This window comes from Schistocerca nitens, chromosome 12 (assembly GCF_023898315.1).
Source record: "Schistocerca nitens isolate TAMUIC-IGC-003100 chromosome 12, iqSchNite1.1, whole genome shotgun sequence".
NCBI classification, from domain to species: domain Eukaryota; kingdom Metazoa; phylum Arthropoda; class Insecta; order Orthoptera; family Acrididae; genus Schistocerca; species Schistocerca nitens.
Genome location: NC_064625.1, coordinates 5,362,552 through 5,377,159, shown reverse-complemented (window position 1 = coordinate 5,377,159; position 14,608 = coordinate 5,362,552). Strand labels below are relative to the sequence as shown.

Sequence of the window (14,608 nt, the reverse complement as noted above, 5' to 3'; positions counted from 1 at the left end):
ATTTATATAAATAATTTTGACTTTTTTTTGCGTAGGTGTTTGTTTTTAACAACGATCTGATTACTCTCTCTCTCCCTTGTCTTCATACGAAAGACGTGTATTTTTCGGCAGTGTGTTAAATATGCTTTTAAGTGGAAATTAAAACTATATTACGAAACGAAGATATTTCAATAGTCATTCGAAATGGTTATCGCCAAATTTAAGAATTAATCCTGACAGTGACAACTTAAAGAAATTTTCAACAGACGGAGAACAATGAAAACAGGTCATCCTACAAGAAAATTAAGAAGACAGCCACGAAGACTATATTATAATTAATACTACGTTCCTAACAGACTTATAAGGTAAATTTTAACTTATTTCTGATGCTACTTCCTTACAGTCGCTTATTGTAGTGTTGCCGACCCGGTCTGCCATGCACGGTCAAATTACAGCACTATCTCAATCAATAATACGAAGTCCGCCTCATCCATAACTCATTCCATCAAAATTCAAAACCCAATCAGATTTTATATTTTCACGGCAGAACCCCGAGGAAAGGAAACACTACAACTGCCGCCACCCTCCACTACAGCTGAAAGCCGTTCTGTATTCTGAACTAATGTTGATTGGTATTAATTAGCAAAGATTATTAATAAAATGTGGAAAAGTGAAAACAAATGGCCTATTGCATTCATTTAGTATTGTATATTGTAAAATTTGAACTCTGAAATCCATTTGGCACGCAGGATCATCTCACTGAAAACACTGTGCAACAATGGAAACAAGTTGTAATGGACACTCAAACGAAGCTAAGTAAAAAGTCTTTTCTTTCAACGTCATCTTAAAATTATTGAGGTTCTGACATTTATTCTCGAGACAATTAGGAAAGATCGAGCAAACAAATTCACAGAAATGAGGTTTGCTGGCCGACAAAAAGCAGCAATGTCATGGTAGAGTTGTAATTTTAATCAAAGTAGAGTAAGAGACAAGTCAGTAGGTGGACACCTAGCTGGTGTCACATCTGTCAAGTCACCCTTTCCTCGAGAACATCAGTCCGCAGCAGACAGTAAGCGGCAGTCCGATACTGCAGCTGGGTGCCAAACACTATGCTGTATACGGTGGGGTGTCAGGAGGGGCTGCAGAAACGTCAGATAAGCAGTTCTCTGTAGGTGTTAGACTGGGCACTAGTGTAAAACTCGTTCCGTCAGCGGCCGGAACGAGCTATCTACCGATTGTGAGCGACTGCTCGTCCGACATTCAGTTGAGGTGTCCCTACAACTCACCGAGGTAGGAGAGGCGGCGCGACTGCATCTTGGTGCGCACCAGCTCCAGTGGGCTGACGACAGACACGGACCACGTGCGCGCCACGGCACCCGCCACCAGTGGTCCCCACACGGGCTGCACACCGCCGTGCCGGTCGCGGATCAGCAGTCGCAGTTGTTCGTACGACGTGAAGTAGATCACCGTCAGTGGCACCGCCAGCACCAGCGTGGGGCTCAGGCCACTCCACAGTGACGTCACACCCTCCGTCCGCACGATCTTCACGAACGCGTCCTGTGAGGGACAGTGTCGAGAGACCGGCATCATTATTCGAGAAACGAATTATTTATTGCTTTTATTATACTGGATTAATTAATACGAGGATCGTCATTTTGCTGTATTCCTGCTGTCCTCCACTGAGGCTCTGTATTTGGGTGTCAGCCTCGTGCGCACGACAACATGTCCTTATTTCTTACATGCGTGTCTGAAGAAAAAAAAAAAGACAACTGATAATATACAGCTGTGCGAAATTATTGTTAATTGATTCAATGACTGAACTTTTGGACATCAGCTGTGTTAGGAATAGATCTACTACCCAATAGTGAGACATGACTGTCCAGGACTGGGACTCGATCCTAGATTTGCTACTTTTTGCGAACAGTCACAGCTATCCGTGCACGCTCCCCAGATCAACTCAAACTTTCAAACAAAACATGTCTACATTACTTGAATTTCATTCATATGACGCAATTGGGTAGTAGATCTACACCTAATGTAACTGGCACAATCCGTATCACTTCGGGGCGGGGGGTTACCTTCAAAGTCTTGGGAGTAAGTAAGAAACACACATCTTTTGTTTTCTCCAAAAAAAACTCCTGCCCCAAGATACAGGCCTCAAAAGATGACACTGCAAACGCCATTTTGAAGATGCAAATTTTTGAATTTTTTTAAAAATGCTGTATCTTTGTAACAGTTCTAGATATTTTGTTAAGAGTTTTTTATTTGAAAGATAATTGCTTTATGATTACAATAGTATCCGCTGTTTGGACATATCTGTCATAGTTCTTTTACTGTCAACTTTTGAATTTTTTTATAATTTACAGAAGAGTTAGATTTTTTCTGTTGATTAGAACCATGTAGTGATTACTTTTAAGTTGGACAGGTTTTATTTTAAAATATCTTTTTTAACTTTCAAGGGTAATGTAGGTCTTTACTTAAGTTGCTTCTTACTAATTTCTTTGTTACAATGTTTATTTCTATTGTCTTTGGTCGTTTTGTGGGGTCGAAGGGACCAGACTTCAAAGGTCACCGGTCCTTCTATCCATGCTTCCCGGCAGATTAAAACTGTGTGCCGGACCGAACTCGAACTCGGGACCTCTGCCTTTCGCGGGCAAGTGCTCTACCGAGTTCGAGTCTCGGTCCGGCACACAGTTTTAACCCGCCAGGAAGTTTCGTATCGGCGCACACTCCACTGCCAGTTATAAGTGTCGACACGTGACACGACTCGGCACACGTTTTGCTAGCAATGCGCAAAATTCTTCAACTGCAAACAGGGGCAGAGAAGATGATCATTATTTCTGATGCTGCTGCTAGTCATTTTAAAAATCGTTACCAGCTATTTGAATCGAGTACGTCGCTTATGCCAACTGACTGCGTATATAGTGATACTGGAAACGGGAAGGGGCCTTGTGATGGAGTAGGAGGCCTGCTGAAGCACCGTGCTACAAAACAATCTTTCCAGGCCAGACACAGCTGTGATTCAGAATGCTGAGGATTTTACCCGTGTTGTGAAATCTTACACATCAACAGCCCTAATTCTTTTGTCCAAACAAAGTGACGGGCGAACTCGTATCGCAAGCATGTTAAAGAGCGAGAAAGAATTAATTTCTTTCATTTGGCCAACACCTCAGAAACAGCAGGGTAATATTCAGATTCACAACCTGAGAAGGGGGGTGTTTGTAGCGTGTGTGGCGCGTGACTGTCACTGGTCGCTGTAGAGATTACAGCCACCAATTATGAGTTAAATGCTACCACACGGACCAGCTGCTGGATGCAGGCTTCCAGCTGAAGGACAGCAACAACGCCATCAGTGCTCACTTCCTGTTCAATGTTTTGAAGATTGTAAGTGCAGTTCCTATTGGTTCAACAGGAAGGCATCACTCTATCAAAGGAAGATACTGAACCGGTGGACCACATTTTTAGTTCATTGACCGGCTAATTTCAGTACAAAACAGAGTGCACAGAAGTTGTATAAATTGAAAACTTTATGTCTTTGGACCTTTCACATACACTTTGGAACCATTTTAAATGCACGAAAAATGAGTCTCTTACTCATATTTCAAAATTAAAATTATGTTAAATACAGCAAGAATTCGATTTTTATGAACCTGTTATGTGATAGTGTGTGTAACAAAAAAGGTTTTATGTATCGCAAAAAATTCACTTGTTTATAAAACCTGTTCAAGCTAAAAGTGGAAGCTCCCCTTTTCAGGGATGTTAGAACTACATGGTATTAATCAACAGAAAAAAATTTATGGATTGGCATTTCTGAAAAATCCATTAATTATTAAGAAGTTCAGAACACTATAGTAAAAGAACATTGATAGGTAAGCCCAAAAGGAAGATTTTTTTGTAACCATAAAGCAATTTTCTTTCAAATAAAAAAACCAATGAAATATCTAGAACTGCTCCAGAGATACAACATTTTAAAATTTTTACCAAAATTCGCATCTTCAAAATGGTTTGCGCAGCTTTTTTTTTTTTTTTTTTAGGGCGCAAAACTTCTATTGTCATTAGCGCCCAGCCCGTGACTTAGGAAACAGTAAAAAACCGAAATTGAAAACCAGCAGCAATGGGAACAAAGTCATAAAATTGGAGAAACTAAAAGCAGAAGGAATGCTTAAAAATCCACTACAGAAAGGTGTGGTTGTCCCCAAAAAAAGCCTCAAATGACTGACGTCATTTCACTGTCACTAATAAACTGGAGAACGCGGTCGGCTGAGTTCGTGTCATCTGCTAAAATCGACGATAGATCAGGCGATAGCTGTAGACGGGAGCATAACGGATTAAAATAGGGGCATTCAATTAAAAGGTGTCTTACCGTCCACAGCTGAGAGCAGTGGGGACACAGTGGGGGAGGATCGCCGCTTAAAAGATGTCGATGGCTAAAAAGACAGTGCCCTATCCGGAGTCTAGTTAAAATTACCTCCTCCCGACGACGCGTTCGGGAGGAAGAGGTCCAAGTGCAAGGAAGGGCTTTCACTTCCCGCAATTTATTACGCGGAAGTGTTGACCAATGCGCATGCCATAAATGAGCAACTTTGCGACATAAACCGCTCCGTAGATTGGTGAAGGGAAGCGACTGAATAGCTGGCCGAAGAAGAGAGACTGCAGCCTTGGCCGCTATATCGGCCGCCTCATTCCCACAGATACCAACGTGTCCCGGGAGCCAGAGGAACGCCACCGAGACGCCCCCCAGGTGGAGCAAGCACAAACAGTCCTGAATCCGGTGGACCAGAGGGTGCACAGGGTAAAGAGCTTGGAGACTGAGGAGAGAGCTGAGAGAATCTGAGCAGATTACGTACTGTATCCGCCGATGGCGGCGGATGTAGTGGACAGCCTGGAGAACAGCGTAAAGCTCCGCAGTATAAACCGAACACTGGTCGGGAAGCCGAAAGTGATTTGGGGTGTCGCCAACAATATAGGCACTCCCTACACCTAACGATGTTTTCGAGCCGTCGGTGTAAATAAATGTGGCGTCCGTCATTTGTGCACACAGAGCAGCAAATGCCCGACGATAAACAAGTGTAGGGGTACCATCCTTGGGAAATTGACAAAGGTCACGGAGCAGGCAGATCCGGGGACGGAGCCAAGGCGGTGCTGTACCCCAAGTTGTCAAGAAGGTTTTAGGAAAGCGGAAGGAAAGAGAATGGAGCAGTTGACGGAAGCGGACTCCCGGGGGTAGTAGGGAGGAGGAGCGGCCTGCATACCCTACATCAAAGGAGGCGTCGAAAAAAAGGTCATGGGCTGGATTAGCAGGCATGGAAGACAGATGGCTAGCATAACAACTCAGAAGGACTGCTCGCCGATTGGACAGCGGAGGTTCAGCAGTCTCAGCATAAAGGCTTTCCACAGGGCTAGTGTAAAAAGCTCCAGACACTAAACGTAATCCACGGTGGTGGATACAGTCGAGACGCCGAAGAATAGACGGCCGAGCAGAGGAGTAGAATATGCTTCCATAATCCAATTTCGAGCGCACTAAGGCGCGATAGAGGCGGAGAAGGACCACTCGGTCCGCTCCCCAGGAGGTACCATTCAGGACACGGAGGGTGTTAAGGGATCGCAGACAGCGAGCCGAAAGATAAGAAACGTGGGAGGACCAGCACAGTTTTCTGTCAAACATAAGACCCAAGAATTTAGCGACGTCTGAAAATGGAAGGTTGACAGGACCTAGATGTAAGGAGGGCGGAAGAAACTCCTTACGTCGCCAAAACTTAACACAAACGGTCTTACTGGGTGAGAAACGGAAGTCGGTTTCGATCCTCCAGGAGCGGAGGCGATCGAGACATCCTTGAAGACGTCGTTCAAGAAGGGTGGTCCGTTGAGAGCTGTAGAAGATCGCAAAATCGTCCACAAAGAGGGAGCCCGAGACATCAGGAAGGAGACAATCCATAATTGGATTTATGGCGATGGCAAACAGTACAACACTCAGCACGGAGCCCTGGGGTACCCCGTTTTCTTGGGAGAAAGTACGGGAGAGAGTAGTGTTCACCCGCACCCTAAATGTGCGCTCTGCCATAAATTCGCGAAGAAAAAGGGGCAGCCGGCCTCGAAAGCCCCAAGAGAACAGTGTGCGGAGGATGCCTGTCCTCCAACAGGTATCGTATGCTCTCTCCAGATCAAAAAATATTGCTACCGTTTGGCGTTTCCGGAGAAAATTGTTCATGATATAAGTGGAGAGAGCAACAAGATGGTCAACTGCAGAACGATGCTTTCGGAATCCACATTGGGCTGGTGTTAAAAGACTGCGGGATTCCAGCCACCAAGCTAAACGGTAATTCACCATACGCTCCAAAACCTTACAGACACTACTCGTGAGAGAAATGGGGCGATAGCTAGAGGGGAGATGTTTGTCCTTTCCAGGTTTCGGAACGGGAACGACAATAGCTTCCCCCCATCGTCTGGGAAAGGTACTGTCAGTCCAAATTCGATTATAAAGGCGAAGGAGGTAACGCAGACTATGGGTTGATAAATGCAGCAACATTTGGACATGGATACCATCCGGTCCTGGGGCGGAGGAGCGAGAAGAAGAGAGGGCTTGTTGGAGTTCCCGCATGGAGAAAACAGTATTGCAGCTTTCGTGATTTTGAGAGGAGAAAGCAAGAGGTCGCACTTCCGCTGCACGTTTCTTCGGGAGAAACGCTGGCGGGTAATTTGAAGAGCTCGAAATCGCAGCAAAGTGCTGACCCAATGAGTTAGAAGTTGCGATGGGGTCCACTAAGGTATCATGCGCGACAGTGAGCCCAGAGACCGGGGAGAAACTAGGCGCGCCTGAGAACCGTCGAAGCCGACTCCAAACTTCCGAGGAGGGAGTGAAGGTGTTAAATGAGCTAATAAAGAATTTCCAGCTCGCCTTCTTGCTATCGCGGATGACGCGACGGCATCGCGTACGGAGCTGCTTATATCGGATACAGTTGGCCAAAGTAGGATGGTGACGGAAAATGCGAAGAGCACGTCGCCGCTCACGTATTGCGTCACGGCATGCCTCGTTCCACCAAGGAACTGGGGGGCGCCGGGGCAATTCGGAGGTGCGTGGTATTGAACGTTTCGCAGCTGTAAGAATAACGTCGGTAGTATGTGTGACCTCATCGTAGACGCTGGGAAAGCGACGGTCATCGAATGTCGCGAGAGACGCAAAAAGTGTCCAGTCGGCTTGGGCAAACTTCCAGTGTCGCGAGCGCATATATGGCAGTTGAGGCTGCAGTCTAAGGACACATGGAAAGTGGTCACTCGAGTGTGTATCGTCAAGGGCGAACCATTCGAAGCGCCGAGCTAGCGGAACAGTACCGACCGCAAGGTCCAAATAAGATAAATTTGTCGTGGAGGCAGACAAAAATGTGGGGACCCCAGTGTTGAGGCAAACTAGATCCGCTTGGTGGAAGACGTCTAGCAATAGTGAGCCATGTGGACAAGGATGTGGAGATCCCCAAAGCGGGTGGTGGGCATTGAAGTCCCTAACCAGCAAATAGGGGGGTGGAAGCTGACCAAGAAGATGAAGGAGATCAGGTCGTGCCATTGGTGTGGACGATGGAATGTATACCGTACAAAGAGAGAACGTGTATCCAGAAAGGGAAAGACGGACGGCGACATCTTGGAAGGAACTGTTTAAGGGGATTGGGTGATAATGGAGAGTATCATGGAGAAGAATCATGAGTCCTCCATGGGCTGGAGTGCCTTCAACAGAGGGGAGGTCATATCGGACGGACTGAAAATGAGGGAGAACAAAGCGGTCATGGGGTCGCAGCTTTGTTTCCTGAAGACAGAAGATGACCGGCGAGTAGGATCGTAAGAGGATCGACAATTCATCCCGATTGGCTCGAATGCCGCGGATATGGGACGTAAGGGCGAACGGAAATTATCTCATAGCCTGCTTTGATTTTCGATGGGAGTTTAACTTTGTCAAATGTCAAGAAGACAGTGCGGGTTGGAATGATGTTCGTGTCAACCCTTTTCACAACTCTATGAACAGCCGTTATGCCCTGATCAGACAGGTAGTGCTGAATTTCTTTGTCAGACAATCCATCAAGGGAGCGTGTATAAACGACTCCACGCGAGGAATTTAAGGTACGGTGCAGTTCCACCCGGACAGGGAAGGTGTGGAGCAGAGAAGTATGCAGCAATTTTTGTGCCTGGAGGGCACTGTGTGTTTCTAACAACAGGGTGCCATTCCGTAATCTGGAACAAGACTTTACAGGACGTGCAATTGCGGCGACACCTTTCTGAATAATGAAAGGGTTGACCGTGGAGAAGTCGTGACCTTCGTCAGACCAAGAAACAACAAGGAACTGTGGCAACGATGGAAGAACCGTCTGTGGCTGAGACTCAGTGAACTTACGTTTGTGAGCAGACATAGTGGAAGGTGAGGAAACCATTGCGGAAGAATCCCCCATGATTACCGGCGTCTCCGATGGCGCGCTCCTCCCTTGTGGGGGCCCTCACTGAGGGCACACCCGCCATAGGTGATTGTTCACACCTCAGGTCACACCTCCCGACAAACGGACGGAGGGACCAATCGGCACTTTCGGAAGGTATCAGCTCAGGTAATCACCCCTCCCTGGGCCTGACCGTTACCAGGGGGTACGTACGTGTCCTACCTGTCTACCCAGGGCGGGGAATTACGCGTTACCCTGTCACCGGCTACGCATGGAAGTGCGTGGGTCGGCCTTCAGACACGCACAGGGAGGAAAAAAGAGAAAGGGAAAGGAAAGAAGAGGGGGGTCTCAAACGCCGCAGCGGAGAAAAGGGCAAAGAGAAGAGGGAAGGAAAAGAGAAGGACAGAGGAAGGACGAGGACTTACAAGCGTAGAAAGCAAGGAATTTGGAACAGTTTCGAGCGTCCGTCTCCGGACGTAGGCACAAACTATACTCCCAGAGGGGGAGAAAGGGAAGGAAAGAGCCAGAGGTGGGGGGGGGGGGGGGGCGAAGATGGGGGACGGGGAAGGATGCAGAAAGGGAAGGTATGCAGCCCGGAAAGGAAGGAGGGCCACATTAGCTCGGGGTCCCGTGCTCGCTACGCACGTGTCCACAAAAGAGTTGTGGACCCCCGGGGGGGGGGGGGGGGGGGGTTTGCGCAGTATCATCTTCGTTGGGCTGTATCTCTGAGGACAAGGTTTTTTTGGAGAAAACAAAAAAATTGTGTGTTCCTTACTTAGTCCTTCACTTCAACATATGCTAAATTGAATAACATCTGAGACTATGAAGGTAAGATTTTTTCCTAGCCTGCCTGAATTGATATGGACTATGTCAGTTGATGTCAAGGAATTCAAATTTGAACTATTTCATACAGCTGTGGATCGTTAAGTGTCTCTTCTTTCAGACATGCACGCAAGTGCTAAAAGTCAAGGTGAGCACATGACGATAACTTTGGTCTCACGATGAAATTTTCATTCTGTAGTGCAGTGTGCGCTGATATGAAACTTTCTGGCAGATTAAAACTCTGTAGCGGACTGAAACTCGAACTCAGAACCTTTCCCTTTCGCGGGCAAATGTTCTACTGACTGAGCTACGCAAGCAAGACTCACGACCCATCCTCACAACTTCACTTCCAATTGTAACTCGTCTCCTACCTTCCACACTTCACAGGAGCACTCTTGCTAGGTCCTGTGTTCAAGTCTCAGTCTGACACACAGTTTTAATCTGCCACGAGGTTTCATATCAGCACACACTCCACTGCGGAGTGAAAATTACAGTCTGGAAACATCCTCCAAGTTGTAGCTAAGCCATGTCTATACAATACCCGTTCTTCCAAGAGTGCTAGTCTTCCAAGTTTCACAGGAGAGCTTCCTTGAAGTTTGAAAGGTAGGAAACAAGGTACCAGCTGAAGTAAAGCTGTGAGGACAGGTCGTGAGCTGTGCTTGGGTAGCTCAGTCAGTAGAGCACTTGCCTGAGAAACACAGAGGTTCTGAAGAGTGTCTCAGTCTGGCACACTGTTTTAATCTGCCAAGGAGTTACAACTTTGGTCATCATTCCTCATTGTCTTACTATCCTTGTTGCAGGTATCCAAGTAATATTGTGTGCACCAGGTGGCAAATTTAGTTGACTAAGACATAAGGATGTACAAAAGTTTGGGTCGGCCCACAAAGCATGCACACGGATCACTGTGGTGGTTAAGGTAGCCACTCAAGATAAGGGTGAAAAATGCGTTCGAGTCAAGGTCCAGCACAAATTTTCATGTCACTATTGGGCAGAAGATCGATACCTAACACAGCCAAAACCAAGGAACCTGCAGTCAACAAATCTGCCAGGTGCTTTCTATGCAAAAAATTCTTATGATCAATGATGATCTGATATTCTTGAGAAACGTCTGTACCAGTTCAACAATTACCTTTTGAACCATTTGTCATCATCGGAGATCTTCCTTAATTAGTTTCTTCCTTTTCTCACCATTCTGTTACTCCTTTACAAATAATCCATTCGCAAAGCAACAGGTCTTTTTGTGGCCAGCATTTAAAATCCGTAGCATAGTGCAGATTAAACTATAAGTCTACCCGCTCTCTTCATACAGTTGTTGGAAACATTCTTGTCCCGCAAGAAACTTCTGCCTTGTTGTACTCTTACATTTTATATCTGTATCACCCACACCAGTTTTATCACTATTAAATACTTTTATTTTTCTACCTGCCTCATAACAGTTCTGGAATCTATGTGTACTTCAAACATAATGTCAGAACTAACTATCAGATATTTGGCTTTTGGCTGACTCACTGTAGTTCCCATCTGTCATATTCTGGACAAAAATCATCATATCAAACTCAGTAAAATTTCTGGAACTAAATCTGTTTGCTGCACTCTCACATTTCACCAGTGTATCTGCAAAGTTTGGAAAGTAGGACAACGGCACAAGCAGAACTGCAACTGCGAGACCACATTGTGCCCAAAAGAACATATGCTGCCCCTATCAGTTGTAGAATTTTGGAACACGTATTATGTTTGAGTATAACGACTTTTCTGGAGACTAGAAATCTACTCTGTAGGAATCAGCATGGGTTTCGAAAAAGACGATCGTGTGAAACCCAGCTCGCGCTATTCGTCCACGAGACTAAGAGCCATAGACACGGGTTCACAGGTAGATGCCGTGTTTCTTGACTTTCGCAAGGCATTCGATACAGTTCCCCACAGTCGTTTAATGAACAAAGTAAGAGCATATGGACTATCAGACCAACTGTGTGATTGGATTGAAGAGTTCCTAGATAACAGAACGCAGCACGTTATTCTCAATGGAGAGAAGTCTTCCGAAGTAAGAGTGATTTCAGGTGTGCCGCAGGGGAGTGTCATAGGACCGTTGCTATTCACAATATACATAAATGACCTTGTGGATGACATCGGAAGTTCACTGAGGCTTTTTGCAGATGATGATGTGGTGTATCGAGAGGTTGTAACAATGGAAAATTTTACTGAAATGCAGGAGGATCTGCAGCGAATTGACGCATGGTGCAGGAAATGGCAATTGAATCTCAATGTAGACAAGTGTAATGTGCTGCGAATACACAGAAAGATAGTTCCCTTACTATTTAGCTACAAAATAGCAGGTCAGCAACTGGAAGCAGTTAATTCCATAAATTATCTGGGAGTACGCATTAGGAGTGATTTAAAACGGAATGATCATATAAATTTGATCGCCGGTAAAGCAGATGCCAGACAGATTCATTGGAAGAATGCTAAGGAAATGCAATCCGAAAACAAAGGAAGTAGGTTACAGTACGCTTGTTCACCCACTGCTTGAATACTGCTCAACAGCGTGGGATCCGTACCAGATAGTGTTGATAGAAGAGAGAGAGTATATCCTACGGAGAGCAGCGCGCTTCGTTACAGGATCATTTAGTAATCATGAAAGCGTTACGGAGATGACAGATAAACTCCAGTTGAAGACTCTGCAGGAGAGACGCTCAGTAGCTCGGTACAGGCTTTTGTTGAAGTTTCGAGAACATACCTTCACCGAAGAGTCAAGCAGTATATTGCTCCCTCCTACGTATATCTCACGAAGAGACCATGAGGATAAAATCAGAGAAATTAGAGCCCACACAGAAGCATACCGACAATCCTCCTTTCCACAAACAATACGAGACTGGAATAGAAGGAAGAACCGATAGAGGTACTCAGGGTACCCTCCGCCACACACCGTCAGGTGGCTTGCAGACTATGGATGTAGATGTTGATAGATGTAGATATCTTGGAAAACTCTAGAAAACTGCAGCAGAACTGGCATCCAAATATTGTATGTAGAAACAGGATGCATATTTAGATCTGTGGAACACCTGGGGAGGGGGCTGACAAATAACCATTTGAATACCCGGAAGGAAGTTCTCAACCTGCACAACAATATCAAGAAGGCAATAAAAGACAAGCATCAACACTGCCACCAAACAAGGTAGCAGAGTGATCAGCACATTATATCCACATTCAAGAGGACGACAATTCTAGGGTTTCTGCAACTTTCCTAAATCACTGAAGGCACAAGCCAGGATAATTCCTTTGAAAGAGCACAGCCGATTTCCTTCCCCACCCTTGAAACAGGCCGAGCTTGTGCTCCATCCCTTGATGGAATATTACACCCTTATCTTCCTTCCTTGGACATCACTGGGGGCCTAAGCTCTTCTGGCTGAGATTTTGTTTTAGCTTTTTTTTTTAATGACACTGAAATCAACTAACAACTAATAGTTGTGGAGGTCGTCAACTGAAGCAATGAGGAAAGCAATATATGGGAAACAATTGGGAATCTGGACATTACAATAGGACATGCGTCGAGATATTGACGAGTAACTTCCACGGTACTATATACGGATCCACAGAGAACAAAACCTGATGGAGAAAAAACAGAGATCGGAATATATCCAACAAATAATTCTGGAAGCTGGGTGTAAATGCTACTTTGCAATGAAGAGGATGGCACAAGAGAGCCACACTGCCCCTCTCCTCCAATTTTCCTTATTTTGTGTGTGATATATGTACAGCATATGCATCAAAATACTGATCAGATATTTACCCATTACACAATGTAAATTTTCTGAATTTACTTTGTAGCTGAAGTTGTGACAATGAGTGAACCTTTATTTGGCATTCACATTTGTTGGATTTCTCAACTCACAACGAAATCAACACCTGAACTGAGGTTATGCTACAGATCAGTCTATCACAACAGCCAAGATTTCTGAGGAGGAGGGGCATCCAATAACAACACACACACCAGGCACATCAAACAAGAACAATTTCTGATAACAAAATTTTATGAAATTGCATCTTCTTTGCAGGATTATTAGTTTAGATCTATATACTATCCAGACAAAGACTACCAAGGGTTACAAAAAATACAGAGAGAGTCCAGTGCACAGGTCTAAACATATCCAACAACTTGTCAAATCCCACTTCAAGTCTTGAGATAACTACTGTAAACTTAATAGTGTGTTAAACAGACCTGTTATCGAGATTGTTAGATAAAACGTTCACAGAAATTCTTAAAACAAATTGGAAAATAACCAAGCACTTGTCATTATGATTTCTGTTAATACTCCAGTTCATGAAACGAATAAGTCCAATGAAATTAAACATGGAGACGAAATCACCGGAGATGCAACGACGCAAAATACTAATGGAAGCCATTCGTATATTCGAACAGTTATTACCAAATATATAACAACACCGTTCCCTAACTATACATATAGTACAATGTGCATTCATACACGTACATCATTTACATTTATCCACGACTTACTCAGTTCTGCAAACTACGATTCATGTGATATAAACACAAATACACTCACCACTGTTCCACTGAAATGTGTGCTCGGCGTAGGCATTCGTATTGGTATCTGGGAACCATTTGCGTTGCTGACACACGGACATAAATGATCCATAAGGCCATTACAGTATAAGTAGCATTTATTTGACAGTAGTCTCTTCTGTTGTGTTTGTAATCTCGTCTTCACCAAATCAAATGGCGTCACTGTAAGGTAAACAAATCAAGTATCAACATCATACCTTGCATGCACGCACCATGTTCATCAACATGATTACGTAATCATTCCTGGAGAACACACCAAAAAGAGTTTGAATCTCACCTACAAGAGATGTCAACAATGCTCCCGTACACGACGCAGCCATTTGCTGTGGCATTGTAATTCTATAGCGGGGATCATCCTGGTTGAAGGACTCCGACGATGTAGCATTTTCCGGCATTTCTAAATCGTGAGGCTTTGTCAACTTTTAAATTCTTCACTGTTAAGAACATCTATCCCATCCCCTCAAACTGATGTCTAGCGTGGTAACAAACTCATTTCCTATAACATGCATTTCCTTTTTCCATCTTCTGCACTATCTTGTACACATCTTCCACCATTCGTCTTTCCTCCCACCACTCGCCATTGCCAAGACATTTTGATAGGTACATCTATGGAGTCTGAGACTTTGTTTGAACCAAGAACAACCGGCACAGAATTAAAACGATCCGACGCAGGAGAAGCGACCTTCTTTCTGCCATTGTCAGTCTTCCAAAATTTTGTAAATACTATGGATACTGTTCGTAGAGTTTTAGCAACACGGTGGCTTTGTTCGGTGATTCACACTTAACGGCAAAGAGCATAGAAACATTTCAT

General features: G+C 44.8%; 1 protein-coding gene across 2 annotated transcripts in view; it reads right to left on the bottom strand.

The window, feature by feature from the left end:
- The window catches only part of LOC126215092 (probable mitochondrial glutathione transporter SLC25A40), a 96,189-nt gene extending 81,788 nt beyond the window's left edge, over positions 1-14,401 (bottom strand). For both annotated transcript variants that reach the window (XM_049941738.1, XM_049941739.1), the window contains exons 1-3: positions 14,075-14,401; positions 13,778-13,959; positions 1,266-1,536 (exon numbers count right to left, since the gene is read on the bottom strand). In XM_049941738.1, coding sequence (XP_049797695.1) covers positions 1,266-1,536; positions 13,778-13,959; positions 14,075-14,192 — 571 coding nt within the window. In that variant the 5' untranslated portion in view covers positions 14,193-14,401. The remainder of the gene's footprint in view (positions 1-1,265; positions 1,537-13,777; positions 13,960-14,074) is intronic.
- Between the last annotated feature and the right edge of the window lie 207 nt (positions 14,402-14,608).